Raw genomic sequence first — 19,851 nt, 5'->3', positions numbered from 1 at the left:
ATGGAAACATTCTAAATGCCTCCAAACAGATGACTAGATCAAAAAGAAGTGGCATATATACATAATGGAATATTATTCACCAATCAAAATAGATAAACTCATGGCATTTACAGCAACATGAATGGAGCTGGAAGGAATAATGGATAATGCTAAGTAAAATAAGTCAGAAGGAGGAAGATAAATACCAGGTGGTGTCACTAATATTGGAATATAGAAAAACCAAACTGAGGGTCGGATAAAGACAAGTTTAAAATCAAACCCTTAAAAGCTGACTATAGAAATGAAGCATCCAGAAGGGGAAGAGGGTGAGGAACATTAGGAAAAAAGAGAGAAGGAAGCACAATGGTGGAGGATTATGGGCAATGTGGTGGTAGCTGCACTATGGTGGAAATACCTGATGGGGGTATTTTAATATTACTTCAATTAAAAATATTAAATTAAAAAATAAAATAAAAGGGAACCCTTATTTTAAAAAAGATATCTATGAGTTTTAAAATTCATACTTAATCTCTCTTGTTACAAATTATGCTAATTTCCACTTAAATAAATTTCAGCCTTTTGCTGCAAGCTAAATTCCCATGTACCTGCTGGATGCCGTAAGTCCAGCCCTGCCGGATTCGATCCCGGGCCCACACATTATGAGCATTTTCTGCCAGTTTGTCCACCATTGCCTCCTGGGATGGGGTGAGTTTGATGAAGCTCAGGTCCATTGGGGCAGGCTTGTATCCACTTGTCAGCTGGTAACTACAAAGCAACAACAGAAATATATAATTGGTCTTTCCATGAAAGTCAGGGTTCAAAAATCTCCATACAATAATATTTTTTTATGGTCCCACCTAATTTTAATTCCATAAGCCACAGTGATAACCACAATCAGTTACTGTACCAGTTAGCAAGCATAGGTCCCTTTTGCTTAAGCTAGTAAGTCATTAGGTTGGAAACCAACACAATCTTTGTTTTACTTTCATGGCAATAAAACAAATGAAGCAACTACCTCTCAAAGTTGAGAAGGACTTAACATTGTTTATGTTACCTAATAGCTGAGGATTTTATATAGTATAAATCAAAATATTGGTAATCGATTATAACATTTGATGGATTTCTTGTTAAGTCCTCATTTTTCCCTAACATTTCAATGTTATATTAATACAATATTTAACTTATAAATCTGCATATATTTTAGCCACTAGCAGTTCATTACTCTCTAGGGAAATTTGAACGCATTTATAAATTACTCCCTGATTGCCATCTATAGTTTCATAATTTAGGAATTCTCTAAATAAGGTAGAGACTAGGAAATCCCAGGTATATAATCATCTAAAATGTTGTTACAGCCTGGATTTTGGGGCATGCTTACCAGAAACTATCACTACACTCGCAGCTGAAGAGAGAAGATACTAAAAAGAGTATAAGTTATAATCTTTTATAAGAATATAAAACTGGAAATATAAAAAAGTCAACATATACATATAAGGGCAAGTGTACTACCCTGCTTCCTGCAGAAACACAATGAAATGAGTCGTTCATTCTATTTAACTACTAAGATTGGCACAAAGCCTCTATTATAACTGCTTTTCTCTCACTTCTCTGCCATTATTGTATGCTCCATAATCTAGCGTGCTTTGAGGTTAAGGTCTGGTTTTGATCCATTTTGCTAATTGTCATCATACTTAAAACCGTGCCCAGCAGATAGCAGCCTTTAATATATAGTTTTTGAAAGAATTACCTTTATTAGCCAAGTTAATTCAAAGATACATGCATCTTCATCTCAAAGATTCTTCGATACAAAGAAAATTCACCAGTAATTATGTTAACTTAAAACTATCAGGATATGAGAAAATATTCTTCAAGATAATGCTGCAAGTCATATTTCTCCTTCCACTTATTCTGGGATATGAGTATCATCATTACAAGGTAAACTTCTTGAAAGTGGGAATTCTGACTGTCAAGATATCCCTAGAATTGAGAATAGTGCTGATACTTGGTAGACATTCAATAAAAATCATCGAATGAATCAATGAATCACAGCAGTTGTTTCTAAGGATGAACAAAGTTGCATTTACTTAATTACCCCTATATCATTATAAGACATCTCACAATTTATAAATGATTTATGTACACAGAAAAAAATTAGAAATATTTTGTTTTGTTTAAGATTAGATTGGTTTGGCAATTGCAACAATTATGGGTAATTACTGCCTTATGTCACCCAATTTACATACACAAGCTATATTTATAGACATGAAATTTTGTGCTATTTTAAATCAGAACTCTACATGTTTGGGTAATTAACAATATTTTTTCTTGCTTTTTTTAAATAGAGAAAACACATGGGATTAATTTTTTTACAAGTATATCGTGAATTTTGGGAAGGCAAAACTCAGGTATTCAATTTTTTAAATTTTTCCCCACCTCTATACCATATACACTTTTAACCCTTTCTTCCTCCACCTCCCTCTCAACCTCAGAAACTTCCCTTCATTTATTAGTTTCCACTAATTTTTAAAATTATCTTGCTTTGTCAAATTTTCCACTATATAAATGCCCAGTATATGTCTTTGTCATTCTGATTTATGTTGCTACCTGTATTTCCCAAATTCCTTCCATATTGCTGTACATGGCAAAATCGTATCTTTCCTGATGGCTGAGTATTATTCCATAGTATGAATACAACACACTTTCTTGATCCAATCTTCCATTGATGAACATTTAGATTGTTTCCACATCCTAGCTATTGCATACAGTACTGCAGTAACATTGCAAGGCATATAAGTTTTTGAGGTAATGGTTTCATATTTAGACAGATATCCAAGCATGGGATTGCTGGGTTATATGGTACTATCATCTTTAGTTTTGTAAGTGAATTCAGAACACTTTCCAAAATGGCTATACCAGTTTACATTCCCACCAACATGTAATAAGATTCCCCTTTCTCTGCATCCTCTACAGCACTTTCTGGGGGTCTTTTTTAAAAATTAAATTTATTGTTATTAAAGTATTGTTTTGCATCCTTGCTACTGTTTTGACAATATAGGAGTTCCCTCCTCAGGCATAGTCACTGAAGCATTTGTTGGGAGTCTTCCCTCCTTCTAGCTTAAATTACAGGAAGGATAAAATGTTCTAGGTGGAAAATCATTGTTGGCTAATTTAAATATGTCCTGACATTTCCTTCTTGTCTTTAAGGTTTCTACTGTGAAGTCTATGGGCAGTTTGATAGGCATTCTCTTGTAAGTTACTCTTCTTTCTTCTGATGTTTTTAGTATTATTTCCTTGTCATTAGTCTTCAACAATTTAATTATAATGTGTCTTGGATCATGTCAGCCTGTATTATTTTGTTTGGAACTCTTGGAGCCTCTTTGATCAGATTGTCTGGTTCAGTTTCTGGACTTGAGATGGTTCTCAGCAATTTTTCCATGTCTTATCTTTCTCTTCTCCTTCTGAGAGCTCCATAACACAAATTTATTCCTCTTGAGGGTATCCCAAATGGTATTTCTACTATTTTCATTTTTTGTAATTTTTTTTTCTATGTTGAATGCTCAATGCCACTGTGCCTTCAAGTTCACTGACCCTAACCATTACTTGCATATTTCTACTGCTGAGACCCTCTGTTATTTTTTTTTTCAATTCAGTGATAGTAATTTTAGATCCATCCTTTTTATTTGCGGTAGTCTTTTTTTCCTCTATCTTTATTATGGTCCTGTTTTTGATTATACATTGTTTTTCTTAATTCAAAGAGCATATTCTCGAGTTCTGCTGGGTTAAGTTTTATTTCAAGGTATTTATGTTATAGCATTTGGTATATCCTTCTGTCTTCATTTTTTGGTTTTTATATCATAGGTTGTAATAGGGAGTTTATTTCCTTGTCTTGATAAATGGGATTGACACTCAGTTTATGAATAACCCCATGTATTTTACTCAGGATCTTGAGGTGTCTGCTATTTCGTAGTCTGATGTCTCTTCACCTGTTCAGATGACCAGAGAACTGGTGCAGGTAAAGGGTAGTGAGCAGGAACTGGGCAGAATTGTTAGGGGGAAAAGGATGTCCTAAAGCTAATTCCATATAGGCTTTGTGGACTCCACCTCCACCCCAGGCCAAAGCCAAAGACACTGGGAACTCCAAATCCCATCACCACCAAAAGGAAGGTGGCTGGGACCTGAGGGTGGGGTTAAGCAGCCAAGTGAGTATAAAGACAGACACGTGGGCTTTGGGGGTGTCCCCCCATTTTGGCTCTCCGCCAGCTCTCAGCCTCCGGCCAGCTCTGAGAGTGCCTTTGGGTTTCCAGGTCGGTGGATCGGGTAGGACGCATTAAAGACTTTATTTCCCTATTTTCTCCCTGAGTTGTACATTTTCCTTCTTTCCTTTTCCCTTGTAAATAAACCTTTTATTAACCTTTTGTGTGTGCCTGCAGTGGAGTTTTAGTAAGTCCCTTTTAAGCACGTGGGTGAGGACCTACAGCCAGGCAACCGGTTCAATCGGGGCTGCTCTATAACAGCTGGCACCCAACGTGATTTCCAAGCTTCACCCATGGTTGACCAGCCCAAAGTAATTTTTCTTGCGTTGGTCACCATAAAGCGCACTAGGACTGCAGGACTCGCAGGACAATGAATGGTTGCTACCACTGAGCATTGAGGGTCCAATGTCCTCACAGTGCCATAGCTATGTGAGTTGTGAAGTAGGGATTGACAGAGATCCCCACCTCCTAGGCCAACTCTTCAGCCAACACATCTTGAACAATCTCATGTCAGCTTCAACTGCTAAGCTATGGCTAAGCAACAGATATAGTTCTGGGTAGGGATTATATTTATGACATGGTACCCAACCAAGAACTATTCTTTTTGTTTTTTCTAGTACAGAGCCTTAACCAGGGGTACTTACTCCTGCTGCTTCAACCGCTGGTTAATGACAGTATTGGGTTGTTTTCTCAGCTTTGGTCCTGCTTGAAGGTAAGGCAGGTATTTTACAAATCACAACCACAGACAACAAATGTTAGCTTCTTCTGGAAGAAGCACAAGTGCTCTCTGATCTGGCTCTCCCTGCCAGTCTAGGCTTCAACTATTCTCACTGGAAAGGCATAGGCAGATCCTGACAATCACCACTCCGCACCTTTGCTCTTATAGTTTTCCAGAGGTGTACTCTCTGTGTGCTGACTCTGTGTACCCCTCCTCCAAGACAGTCCAAAGCTTTTAAAGTAGCAGATGTGTATATATGCACTTGAGTATAACCCAAAGAGGTTCAATATGGCAGCTGTCCCACCCTCTCATAGGATTATATTGCCCCAATACTCCAAACACAATTTCCATCTTTCCTTTGCTTTTGATGTGTACAATAGTTAACTCTTAGTCATGCAGGTTAACTGTCTTTGTTTAAGTGCAACTTGGTTGTAAATTTGTGAAGGAAGCAAATCCCATGTCTTCACCCTGCCAACATCTTTCTGGACTTCCCAGCATGGGATTTTTTAACAACTTATAAAAGTCATTACATTTTATGGAATGTTGATGTTTAAATAGTCCAATGTATAAACTTTTAAGTATAGCATATGTACATACAAGCCCTCATTTGCAAATTATTTTCTTCAATAAAGAACTTCCAGTACATTTCAAATGTACCAACAGGTAATCAAGTTAATACAGTCTAATTTCCAAGTTCAACAAATGTGCTGCAAGCAGTATTAGAAGCAGTGATAAAGAATTCACTCTTCTGTACTACCCCACCTTCCCACCTTCATTTCTAAGTTTCCTGCTGACATGCACCACTATTGCCCAGCACACACAGCCCAACAGCACAAACTTGTCTTTCTTCTCTTTCTTACCATTGTCCCTGGACCTATTCCAACCTTCAGCAAGGAGGCACATATGAAAAAGTTTTGACATTAATCTCTGAATAATTTCTCAGAACCTATGCTATCTAATGAAAGTTATATGCATTCTAAGAAGTGTATTGATTCTTTCCCAGCAACCGATTTTAATGGTAGATTTTTCAGGAATAGTTCATGCAATGGGGAGGTATTTTGGAAAGGCATCAGGTAGGAAGTACACACTTTCATATTAAAAAAAAATATATATATATATAATTTTACTAATGTATGAAGTGGAATAACATTGGCATAAGTATTTCTCTATACTTTCTAAATTTTCTTACATAGAATTATCCAGTAGAGTGGCTTCAATCTGTGATTGCAATGAAAAATCATGCAGTCACAGTTGTACCTACTGACTTGAAATACCATAATAATTATTTCACACTCATTTTCAAATGTAGACTATAATTTATTTTCCTTATAACTCTGTATAAGAAAGGTTTTGAAATTCAAAGTGGTTCTTTTAAAAGACTCACAAATCCAACTATATTAAAGTTATTAATTCCACTTTACCTGAACAATATTTCAACATTATTGTACTTCAAATCATCTTCTATAGTAAAAATAAATACACATATCATTGAAATTCATAGACTTGAACCTACTGTGTGTGATAAAAATGCTCTCATGAATGTGTGACCAATATGAATTAGTAGTATCAACAAATGAATTAAAAAATCATTTTTCTGGGTTTTTTTTCTGTTTTTAGTAAATGTCCACAAAGTAACTAAGAATCAAATCGTTATATCAAAATGAGATTTCTTTAAGTGCATAAATGTACTTTGGCAAATAATGTCCATTTCATCTTATTAATACATAATACAATTAACTACGTAAACATCAATCAGCTACTAATATGGACTATTATCTTCTTCTGGTTGCAAAAGGACAAAGAGCAAAGCTTTTGAATAAAATGTGATTGACATGAATCTTGGAAACTAAAAGGTTTTGATCAAAGTTTCAGATAGATTTATAGAAATTTAAAAGAAATAGTGGCATGATTGCTACAATAATTCTGGGAAAGTAAAATTTTATGTAACAAACAATAGAGAAAAATATTAGCATTGGTAATTATCTTAATTCAAAATATGTACAGCTTATATTAAAGACATATGTATTATTTTCTATTTCCTTGAGCTTCCTGGGAAAAGGCTACCAGAATGGAATTGCCAATCTATTAGTCCCTCTCATGTGTTATAATGTCCCAATAATGCTCCAAACACAATTTCCATTTGCCTTTGCTCTTGAAGCATACAATAGTCATCTGTTAGTCATGCAGGAGTAATATAGTAAAAAGTGTAGTTTTTACTTCCCTTTTATATGTAAAGCTCTCTGCCATCAATCATCTTGCAAATTTAACTTCTGAGGAATATAGAGAGAATTAAATGAACATATTCAACATGTTCACTTTTCAAATTATCAAAGCTCAACTGTAATTATTAGTTCTTAGTTGTATTTTGATGCATTACATAAGCCATTAAACTTCTTTTAATTGATGAGATTAAAAAAATTACAGAAACGGATGAGTTTCCTTACTTCTTCCTTTTTTCCTTTAAATAAATACCTCTTTTCCTGGAAACAAACAAACAAAGCTAGCAAATGGCTAGTTTAATTTATATTAAATTACCAAAAATGTAAACAAAAAATTGATGGCACTTGCCCTCACTGATGAATTGTCATGTTAAGAAGCAATTCAGTTTTGGGAGTCATTCCCCACTGACTCATATTTTTTTTTTAAGCAGGTACTGCAATGAAACTTTGAAAAAATGTTCAGTATAATATCACTACAGAGCCAATTCAAGTGTTGCAACTAAAATGTGGCAGAATACCAAAGAGCAAGTCTTTCCTTTATTTTTCCTAGCCTCTCCCACCTCTCAAGTTTACTTGTTTAGTATGAATCAAGTTAAATGAAGCTTGGAAGTCATTATGTTGTGAAAGATATGCAGTAAACATGAAAAGATTATGTCCAAGTTCAGTGAATGCTAGCTGTAAATTTCAAAACCAAATCAGCCTTTTAAGTACCTTGGAACGAATGGGAAAATCTCAGATGACTGCACATCAGAGATATAAGAACGAGTTTTGCTGGAAGCACATTTACTAAAAATGAACATGGGGTTGACATTTTCACAGAAAAGAGAGACTATTCAAAAACCCCTCTCCAGAAAATATACAAGAATTTCAATGTAGAAATTTCAATGTAGAAATTAAAAGCGGGAAAAGACAAGGGATATATTTCTTCTGTTGCTGGACTTCCTTGTTTTGTTTCTAAATAACATTGAAAGATGACGATGTGTCCTGTCCCCTCCAACTCCTGTCCCCACTTCTTTTACTCCAAGACTGTCCTCCATTCCATAGCCCCTTTGAAACAAAACTATGAGGTATCCCCTGCTCCAAAAAAGGCTCATTTCAAGAAAGAAATACACACACAAAAGCCATTTTTTGCTTCTGAATTTTAAAAATAGACTGAAAATTCAATGCAAAGATCACAATCTTTAGAGAAAGGTCTCTGATATTCAAAGTCCAACTTTGGAATACCGAAAGAGCAAAATACCTGACATGTTGAGACATAAAGGAAACTAGAAGGGGAGCCCAGTCTCTCTAAACCCAGATAGCTGAGATTTACAGATAAGAAAGCTAAGTTTCCAGCACCTAGAGGAGGAAAGCCAGTGTTCACTAACTGAGGTAGGACCCCTCTTATAGGAGGAACATAGGGAAACCACACAAGGGGTCAGGAAAAAAAAAAACACAACTAGCAGGCAAATTATAAATCAGAGCTATTCAGTAGGGGAGGGGGAGGGAGAGGGATCAAAATGGGAGGGAAGAACACAAGAGACTACGGAGACTGTTCACTGGTGGTGGGAATTTTATGGGGACAACACCTGAAGGGAGAAATGAAACATTGCACCAAAATGCACAATGATGTAAAAAATGCATAAATAAATATTTTCAAAAATATTTGCCTACTATAAATATTAATTTCTGGGAGTTTTGTTATAAACTATCACCATGATTGTACACTTGCCTGTTGGAAAATCTTTTACTATTTTGTTCTTTTGAGTTCTTGAAGCTGTTCTACTTGGTGCATCCATAATGAGGATTTACACAATATCGTTACTTGCTTTTTATAGTGATACAGTAACTGTCTCCTAATTTATTCTCAGAGCTAATTTGTTTTCTGTAGGACAACAGATAAAAAGGAATTGCAGTTTCCTATTGAGCAATATTACTTGGTACATCACATTCGCATTTTTTCGACTATTCTATGTCCTGAATTATTTTTAATTAATTTTTACGTGAAATAATATTGGGATACCCACATCAGGTACCGTCACCTTAGCACACTCTTCATAGTTCACTATTTTTTTTGGTGTGTGTACACATCATCTTTTGAAATCCAATCAAACAATTCTAGGTAATTTAATCCATTTATATTTATTTCAAATGAAATACACTTATATGTGTATATATACAAACACACATATATATGGATTGGATTTACATATGTCATGATGTGTTTTGATTTTGAAACTATTTTTAAATAAAACACACAAAGAATATGCTTTGAAGCATTATAAAATCAACTCCATTAATACGCCAACATATTAAGAATTAGACCATTACTTATATCATTTATATACATGCCTCCTTATCCCACACTCCTGCCTTTACTCCATCCTAGAGATAATTAGATCTATAATTACGATTTCACTGTTGATTTTAAAGTGTTTTCAAATAAGAATATATATATCATATATATTATTTTGTTCATTTTTGATGCTCCAAAAATAATGTTATGCTTTATATAACATTGTAGATTATGTTTATATCCACCCTCAACATTATATTTAGGCTCATTATTCTGTTTATAATTCATTAATTTAATTTTTGACTATGTCCTACTTAATCCATCTTCCTAGTGAAAAGTATCTCCACTCCACTAAAATTTGACACAGAAGTGTCATTTCAAATGTAAATATTTAAATGTAACAAAATAACATTTTATTTGTTTTGTAACCATTTTATCTTTTTTTTCAGTTGAACAAGGAACATTTATTGGTTTTTAAAGATATGCACATTTTCTGTAATAGACTATGTTTTCCCATCTATTATCATTTGAGATAATTCCTTAAGATCTTGGATATTCTTTTATCATTCAAGAGCAGGTTTAGAGATAATTTCTTTGACTTTCTCCATCTGACTTATCTCACTTAGCATTATCCTTTTCAATTTCATCCATGTTGTTGCTATTGCATGGCAAGAGTTCATCCTTTTTATAGCTGAGTAATATTCCATTACATGTGTATACATATACATGTATCACATTTTTTTGATCTATTCCTCTGTCCTTGGATACTTAAACTTTTCCATAACATAGCTGTAGTGAATAGGGGTGCAGTGAACATAAGAGCAAGAAATACTGTATACCATTCAAAGTTTTCTATTCTGAGGGCACGCTTAGTAAAATACACTCTCTATGACATCCCTGGTTTTACTTGTTTTGTTCACCAAAATCAGCCCATATTTAAAAATATACCTGACACACAGTTCTTGGACAATTAATGAGTGAACAGTTAACAGAGATGCAGATCTCAAAGGATGGCATCAATTTGGGTTGTGTAAGCTCCTTATAAGGCAATGTAAGCAAATTATTTCTATTTTTTGGTGTTCCCCAAGGAAGATGTAAGTAAGCCCTTCAGTCGTGAGGAGCATAAACGTTCTAAAGATTTGATTACAGAAAATATAATACAACAACAAAAGGCAGGATAGAGGGACACTTTTGAATCACTGACAGGGCAGGTTCTTATAATTCCCTGATCTATGGATACTACTAGCACAAGTAGAAGTTACTCATCTAGGGACAGAAATGGTCTGAAATTCTTGGCAAAATCTTATAAAAAATCGGTTCTTGGCAGCACCTGTGACCTTTTTTTGGAGGGGAGGGGTCCTTTATGTGGGTGCAGAATTTCAGAAGCAGTCTACCCAGTGTCCTTCCCACATGGTCTGTGTTTCTGGTAGTATCTACCTAAGGACACAGAAGATTGGCCTAGAACAGTACTGGTCTGCCCCAAATTGCCCCAGAACAGGTATATGCAAGCTAGGCTCAAGAAGTCCAACCTGATACATGAACTCAAGGCACTTTATTTGCCACCCACTCCTTGGGGTGTGGCAAACTAATGAGTGATGACTCAGCCTCCTAGCATATATGCCAAGAAAACACCTAAGGTTTATATAAGGAAACAGGTCGTTTCTGTAGACCCAATAGTCAAAATGAAAATTACTCTTTAGATTGTGGCATGGTAGGCTAATGGGATCTAAAATTCTTATTCAAGACAAGTAGCAAATTACACAAGAATGGAATTCCAGATCACATTAATATTGTCATTTTATCTTTTAAAAGAAAAAAAAAATTAGAAACTGAAAATGGACAAGTTATTAATGTAGTTTTAATAAACTTTGAGTACCTTCTGAGTAAAAATTTTGTTGGACAAGAAACTTGGCTTGAATTTTAATTTGCATAGCCAGCACACTATTTCTATTTTGGTTTTATATTATCTGGGTTAATTTGAGATCTAGGGAGAGTGGTGGAAATTATGGGACGGCTACATCTCCACGATATTTTTCACCATCCCAGAACTGCTACTTACAATGCATGGGTCCCAGAAAAGTGGCTTGAAGACTTAAATTAAAATAAAGAAAAATTAATAACATGAAACAGATATCAATTTATTAAGCACTTAGTCATTTTATACCTAAAACTTCCTTATGAAGGAAGTGCTAAGTAATACCCGTTTGCAGATAAGAAAGCTGAGGTTTTGATGTGTTAAACAGGAGCACAGACAGGTGGTAGCAGGGAAGGCAAAAATCACTATTATACCATTAGCTGCCCCAGTTTTCATTTTAAAATAAAATAAAATATAAATAAAATAATTTTCCCTAAAACACATTCTATGTAAAAGCAACAAAAGTTATGATGCATGATGCATTTTACAAGTTTACAAGACAGTCCCAAATACTTTTTGAACTCTGTTTCCTCTCTGTGCAATGTGATATCTTATCATAAACTTGATGTAGCCCCTAAGATAGCAAGTTTTATAACACTGAATCTGAAATTTATAACTAAGTATCAACAAAACATTTGGGTCTCAATCAAGAATCATTTTACTAAATCATTGCACAGACTATTTACTTACACAGACTATTTACTATTTTCTTAGACAGGAAACTTACTTCTTGGGTAGCTTCATTTTTTTCACCTTTTCTTCAGCATGTTCATCTGACATACCCACATGACATCCTAAGGCTAGCAAAGTCCTGGAAAACAAAACCAGAGATTAACCTCAATAATTCTTCACCTATGTCTAGAAAAAAACAGCATAATAGATTGGAATCAGGTTTAAAAGTCCACCTTGCATGCAGATGCTTTTTGCCTTTAAAGCAACAGGAAAATATTTATTCATAAATTATTTATTTTTGAAGGAGTAAGACACCGAAAATTAAAAGATATAAAACGGTATATATGGAAAAGTAAGCCCCCCCCATAGTCCTTTCTTTCTAGAAAGGTAGCACCAGCTGCCAAGAATTCTTAATTATCTGCTAGACTCTACGCATATACTAAAGTAGATGTTTTCCTCTGTGTATGTGTGCGTGTGTATTCCCTGATTTTTCTCTTATATATAGGTATATACTACACATAGTTCTCTGCAATTTGTTATCTTCTTTATAAGTTTGACAGACAATATAACTTTGGCAAACTGTCTTTTCATATAAAGCTATTTCATTTCTCAACAACTTGCTGGATGAGTCATAATGTTTTTGTCCAATTCTCTGCTCAGTCTTTTGTCATTACAAATAAAGTTGCAATGAATAACTTCATATATTTAATACAAGTACTATATCTTTCAAAGGTACAACAAATTCCTAGTCATATAATTACTGGGTAGGAGGAAAGTACATTTTAAAGTTTGACAAATATTGCCAAAAGTCTACCAAGTTTGAAATAATTTACATTCCCATTATCTGCTTCCCAGTTATCAAATTGATTGACACCTGTCAATTAGTAAATTAAAAAGGTATATTGTATTTATAATGTATTTATAATTTGCTTTTTTCTTAGTATAAATACATTTGAGCACCTTTTTCATCTATTTAGGAGATAGCTGTGTTTCCTTTTTTCTGACAAAATATTCTTTGTTACCTTTTCTATTAGATTTGGGCTTTGTTGCATTTTAGAAGCTCTACAATTGTCTGAAATAAGAGTTGCAAATACATTTTTCTAGATGTTGTCTTTTTACATTCATTATGGTGTTCTTTCTGTGCAGAGTTTTAAATATGGGTTTATATAACCAGATTTTCCACCTTTTCCTTTATGCTGTCAGGCTTTATATGCTACTTAAGAAAAGATCTTTCACTCATAAAGTCATTTGAAGGAAAATGTCTATGCTTTTTGAGGGCTAGGGGGCAGGGCAAAGAGAGGCTATATGGTTTAAGGTAGGGATTTAACTGTTTTCAAAGATGGATACCCGGTTGTTCATAATTTTTGTTTTACTGATTTAAAATATTACCTATATCATATACAAATTTCTCATATGTATTTTTAATCATTTAATGGACTTTCTAGCCTAGGAAAGTCTCATTTCACATGATAAGTTCAGAAAGGCAAAATTAGAAGTTTTCAGGTTGGAAATGTCAATTTGTAAAGGTTAATATATTACTTTAATAAGTATATAGGGGTATATGGCCATAATTACAATGCAGTTTTAGAATATTTCTATCACCCCATCAGCTTCCTCATGTCTGTATATAGACAGTCTTTACTCCAACCACCAACCAATAATCTACTTCCTATCTCTATAGACTTCCTTTTTTGGACACTTCATATAAATAGGCTCATACAACATAGAATATTTTGTGCCACTTTAACTTATCATAGTGTATTTAAAGTTTATACACATTGTCATGGGAATGAGCAGTTTATGGTCTTTTAATTACTAAATAGTGTCCCACTGTATGACTGTATCACATTTTATCTATTCACCAGTTGATGAATACTTATTACAATTTCCAGTTTAAGGCAATTAGTATAACTTTTCTGTGAAAGCTTCTGTGAGCATTCATATATAAATCTTTGCATGTATATATGTTTTCATTTCCCTTGAATAAATATATAGGAGTAGAACCACTAGACTGTATAGTAAATTTATGTTTAAGTTTTTAAGAAACTGTCAAACTATTTTCCAAAGTGGCAGCACCATTTTACATTCCTATCAATAAGAAGGATATTAGAAATCCATGTTCATGTAAATTACCCAAGAACACAAAATAAAGAGCAATCTGTAATAACCTTTTGCTTATTTAGTTGGCACTCTTCAGGATTTAAATGAATAAAATTGGTGATCCTTCACATAATATATTTTAAAAGATTGAACTCCCTCCATCATACATACAGTGCTAAAGCTTTATCAAAATTGTATCATTTAGTGCTCAGAACAATTCCATAAAAATAAATGCACTTTGATCCCCATTTTACTAATGGAAGAAAATCTTAGGTTTAGAAAATCTAAGATTCCTTTTGGAGGAACAAGTCCTTGAATACATCCAACTCCAAAGCCCCTGTTTTTTAACTACTCTTCTCTGGTGCCAACCAACTAAACAAGTGAATGAAGGAAAAGCAGAGAGAAGGTACTGTGTTTTCTCTAAGCTAGAATTGGACATAGCATGGATTCTTTAAAAGTAGGGTTCTCTTCTCCCTAATTTTGTTTAAAAGAAATAGGTGAAAACATATCATCCCAAAACCACAAAACATAAACAATTAGCTAGTGAAAAGTCATTAGTATTCACCATCAGTATAGCACCATGGTCCATGCAGTCTAATCAGCCACTAGTAGCTGTTAGGAATTGAGATTAGATGCAATTAGATTACATGCAGCAGTCAAAGGCTCAACATATTAACTATAAATCTGAAGAAACCTTTGTGAGCTCTTCCTAGGATTTGCCCTTTGCAGTAGCTGACTTAGCTGTCAATCACTAAAGTAATAAGGAATATACTACAAATTTAAGTAAATTATCCAAGACCATGACCTTTCAATAAAAGATTTTATTGTGAAAAATGGACAAATGCAGGGCCTCCCTGGTGGCACATGTGGTTGAGCGCAGCACTGTGAAGCTGTGCTCAGTCTCTGCAGCACGGGTTCGATCCCAGCCAACCAGAGATACCCAACTGTGCAGCAGACCTCTCCTGTCTCGCCTGCTGCTCCCCTCAGCAGTGTATTTCGGTCGGTCTGCCTGTTCTGCTCCCCACTCAGTCTCTGGTGAATCCTCTCACCCTCCCGCACATCTGGCCTGGTTCTTGTACCCTGGTTCTTGTATAAAAATAAATAAATCTTTAAAAAAAAATGGACAAATTATAAGCTGCTGTGAAATACTAAGCTAAATATACAGGCATCATATCAAGACCACAGAGGAAAATAGTAGTTCCTAGATTTGAAGTATATAGGATATGGTTATGTATTTTGCATTCCTGACTATAGGCAAACTTTGAATCATTTTCCTTTAACAAGCTCTCAAATTACTTAATTTGCATATTCTCTTTTTCCTTTTAAGTTACCAGCAATACCTAAATTACTTCATGCCCCATTTGTCTGTTTCCATAATTAATACCATATCTTTGAAGACATTTACCTGAACCCAAATCATAGAATTTAAAACAGTGTTTAAGTTTTATGTTCTGGGTTCTTTGTAAAATAGTCTTAATGAAAATAATTTCTTACTGTTAGTATATGCAAAACAAATGAAAACAAAAAAATACTATTTCATACCTAAAGTAGGTATGTGTTAGGATAAATGACCTAACAAATGAACAAATCGCATTCTATATACCATCAAGAACAGCAAGGCAACAAAAGTTAACCCTTATAAAAATATTTTTTTAATTTTTCTACATTAAAATTTGAAATTATCTTGTCTGCCTTTATTTTAATGCCATCTTCTTCTTTTATCTGTATTGATAAGGGGCAGATTTCACAAGAACAATTAGCAAAGTTATAGAAATGGAAGTCTGCCTTTACAAGATGATATGTAAATACTCTACCATAGGTTTTCTCAAAGCATGTTCCTCAGACATATGGACCTAAAGTACTCTCTGAAAAAAGGTTGCTATGGTTAAATAAGTTTGGGAAATATCAAAAATGAAATTCATCGCATTTTAGATATTCACAGTACACAGTAACATGAAATTTCCAAAAAGTGTATCAATAAAAATAGAAACACTTTAATTTAGCATCTTACAAATATTGGACCACTGCTCCAATTATGGTGGAGAACCAATTTTCTTTTAGTTCTAGTCCATCATTGTCTGATTCTCCGGTAAGTTACAATAAAAATTAGTGAAAATTAATCCTCTAATAATTTCAAAATGAAGACATCAAAAATAAAAACCTATGTTTTTTAAATTATGAGATTCAACAGACATAAAATTGATCATCACATTGTTAAAAAAAATTACCTAAATGCTTATCCTTATCATCTTTACTTATCTTGTCATAAGACAGTAACAATTTGTGACCAGGTCCATGACCCTTCCAAGGTCAACACTCTTAGTAGCACGGTATCCACTCACAGAATCCTCATATCCCATAATTCCCATAAACATCTGTAGAATACTCTTTGAGAAATACTTATATGGAATATAAAGACATAAAATAACATGGGGAAACTCAATTTCCAACAAATATTCAACCAATCCACCAACATTATATGAAAAGTTCTAACCAGAATTAAAATAAACTCACAGATGTATAACAATGTACTTCTCTGTTAAAATTCTCCCTTTCCCCAATTTCCTTGTTACTTTCAGGTAAGGCAGACTGGAACCTAGAATAAAGTTAGGAAACTTACTTCAGAGTTTCAAGGGACATTTGTAAATTGTAATTGCGTTCCTGCTCAGGCAGCTTGGAGAATTCCACCAGGCATGGGTGTTGTCTCTTATTGTCATCTCTAACCTGAAACAGAACAGGAAACTGGCATGTAATAGTCTCAGTGCAGACTCGAGCAACAGTAATGCAATCGAGGGGTGGAAAGTGCAGGGGGAAAACAAAGAATGAAAATCCAGACCTTCACCCCAAGAAAGCTTCCTCTGTAATCTCACAAGCACCATTAATGTTCAATGACAGTGGTAAAACCTGGCATTATCCTGGCTTCCTGTATTTTCCTATCCAGACTCCAGCTTCTATGCCTGTTCTATTTTGATTACCCACATGCTGGCCCCATCAGCTCCTTGCAGCATGTGCTTAAGTCTTATTTTCTCAGTGAGATTTTATCCTACTCTTTTAATATTACAATCTTTGAAGTTACCAACTTACTCTTTCTTGTCTTTTTCCTTCTATAACAATTACCACATGCTAACAGACTATATCCTTATTTATTGGGTTATTGTCTAACTTCCTATACCAGAATGTAAGAAAAAATGGATTTTGGTGTCTTTTGTTCTTTGAAATATTCCCAGCACCCACAACCTATGTGGCATGTGGCAGGCATTTAACCAGTTTTGTAAATTGAGATAAAATCTGGGTAAGAAGGGTGTTGTGGCAACATAACTTCTTAAATGTGTAGTATTTTTATGAATTTACAGTGAAACTGATTAGTGACATCAAACAGCACCATGACCACAAATAGCAACTCTTTGAGTTGGTTCCAGCTGTTCATTTCACTCACTGTAAGTTATTTCCTGCTCTCAGTAATCATTCCACTACTTTAACAAAATCAGTCAGTATAATACTGGCATTTTTCTTATTAATCCTTGGAACTGCACATGAGCAATCAGACTAAACTAAATTCAAGATTTTAGGGATTAATTAATGAGAAAGATGTTCTGTATCTCTGTATTAATAATTAGGTTTGTTATCTTCTTGAAGACCTAAATTACACAGGAATTACTGCCTTGGTGGCACCTAGGTGACAGCCATTTGCTGTCATGGAACAAATTACTCCATGGGAATAATTACCAGGATCTATAAATGCCACATAAAAAGGATGCAAACACAAGCAAGGGTTTTCAAGTCCTCAGGAGCTGTCAACGAAAATTAAGATATGTATTCTTTTCTTTCTGGTGAAAATAAGCAAAGGATTTACTCAAAAGCATATATTATACATACTTATTTGAATGTGTAATTGTGAAAGTGAAATGTAGAGGTACCAAATTTAACACTAAGTTCTAAATAAAGAAGAATGAACATATCCAACTGCTGATGATTTAGTTGCCATTTATGCTAAGTTCCACTTCCCCCTACTCTGTACAGCAGAATAACTGACATCAGCATCCCAAGTGTCCAAACTAAACCCATAAATCTACCTAGATTTCCTTTCCTCTCTTGCCTATAACCTATACCCGAACTCTGTAACATTTTCTACAATCATGTCACTCAGTGTTCACTGCCCCGCACACAGTTGGGAGACTCAATAGCTTTCATCTGGGCCACATGAACACTCTCCCTGGCCCTATTCCTTTCTCCAAGCTCACTGTTCTTCCACACTAACAGCACAGCTTCTTTCCATCACATAGATTTAAGCATGCAACCTCCCTCCTAAACATTCTTCAATGCTTTTTACCCTCTCTACAGAGTAAACCATATTCTGCGAAAATCCCCATGTAACAAGCTTCCTGTTTACCTCACCAGACCCCCACTGCTACTCCTTCATACTGCTAGCACCTTCTTTTTTATACCTGGCAATGGCTAGCTACCTAAAGGTCATTGCAAATCTCCACTTCCCTGCTCAGACACTGCTGAGACCTCTGCCTATAATATTTTCCTGCTCCCTGATTGCTAGTTACTTTACTAAATGTCTTAAATTGACTATTTACCTCCTCCTGAAAGCCTTCTTAGAGTCTCTAAAGAGACCAAAATATTTCATCTTTATTCTATTAACAGCTTTTAGTTTATTGTTGCTTTCATTTCTGCAACTTAACTAAATTGGAATCCCCTAAAAGGCAAACTTACTTATGTTGAGAGTTTTTTCCAGCTCTGAGACTCTAGTTACTAAACAAAAACCAGGCTAATAGTAGGCAAAAAATTAATGTTAAAGAGACAGAGAAATGTCTGAATGAATCTGCCTGATGCTATGCCATAAAATAAAGCTCTTGAATGATGTTCTTGTGAAATATATCCCAAAGTTCTTCAATGGAAAATAGAAGTTCTTTGCAAAAAAAAAAAAAAAATCAAACAAACAAAAAAAAAACTTTTCAACTGAGCAGATTAAGTTGCTCCAGCACATTGCAGAATCTTACGGCACATTTGACACTCTCCCAAATTTGATCTTCTGATAGGATACCTGAAGCTAACCTTTCCTAGAATAGGTCCTGAGAAAACAACTATTTCATTCCATCAGCAAATATTTGAACATGCTCCTCACACAGAGACATGTGCTAGATGCTAGAGTCACAGCTGCCAGCCAAGTGTTTAACCTCTATTCTCGCGGTGCTAAAGCCCAACAGTGCTTTAATAAGCCTCATAACAGATAGAGGATAACATGTGATGACCATGGCACGATGACTATGAGGCACTGTGTTCTCTGTTAGTATCTGGAAGGACAATTTTAACATAAGCAGTAATAAGAAGTTTTACTGAGTATTAAGAATATTGACCTGAACTGAATTTAACCAGAATTTATTCATTATTATCTTAATGAAATTTTGTATTTTCCTTGTTTTTTAAAGAAGCAAACAAAACTATGAGTTCACTGCAGAGCACAATCATTTAAGTAATCTCATAAGTTTGTAGGAGAGACCATTTTTCTTGTGCATAAGCCCAGTTCACGGGTTTTGTTATTTTTATATGGGTTTGTTTATATAAAATCTTGACTCTTCCTTCCTTGAATCTTCCTGCAAACATCTTCCCTTCATCTTGAAATGTGTGGTGAATGTTGTCCACAATTCAAATATTGCCCTCATTTGAATCTTATGGTGAATTTCATTTTTAATTTCTCTAGCAATTGCCTATGT

The 19,851-nt window shown here is 34.6% G+C and overlaps 1 protein-coding gene across 1 annotated transcript in view; it reads right to left on the bottom strand.

The window, feature by feature from the left end:
* Positions 1-19,851, bottom strand: part of RYR2 (ryanodine receptor 2) — a gene marked incomplete at both ends in the record, with an annotated part of 627,990 nt that overhangs the window by 241,694 nt on the left and 366,445 nt on the right. Inside the window, 3 exon segments of the mRNA XM_084254295.1 lie at positions 585-744; positions 12,087-12,170; positions 16,752-16,855. Coding sequence (XP_084110421.1) covers positions 585-744; positions 12,087-12,170; positions 16,752-16,855 — 348 coding nt within the window.

Source organism: Talpa europaea (assembly GCF_964194135.1).
Source record: "Talpa europaea genome assembly, chromosome: 14".
NCBI classification, from domain to species: domain Eukaryota; kingdom Metazoa; phylum Chordata; class Mammalia; order Eulipotyphla; family Talpidae; genus Talpa; species Talpa europaea.
Note: the sequence above shows the minus strand (reverse complement) of the source record. Positions and strands in the feature narration are given on the sequence as shown.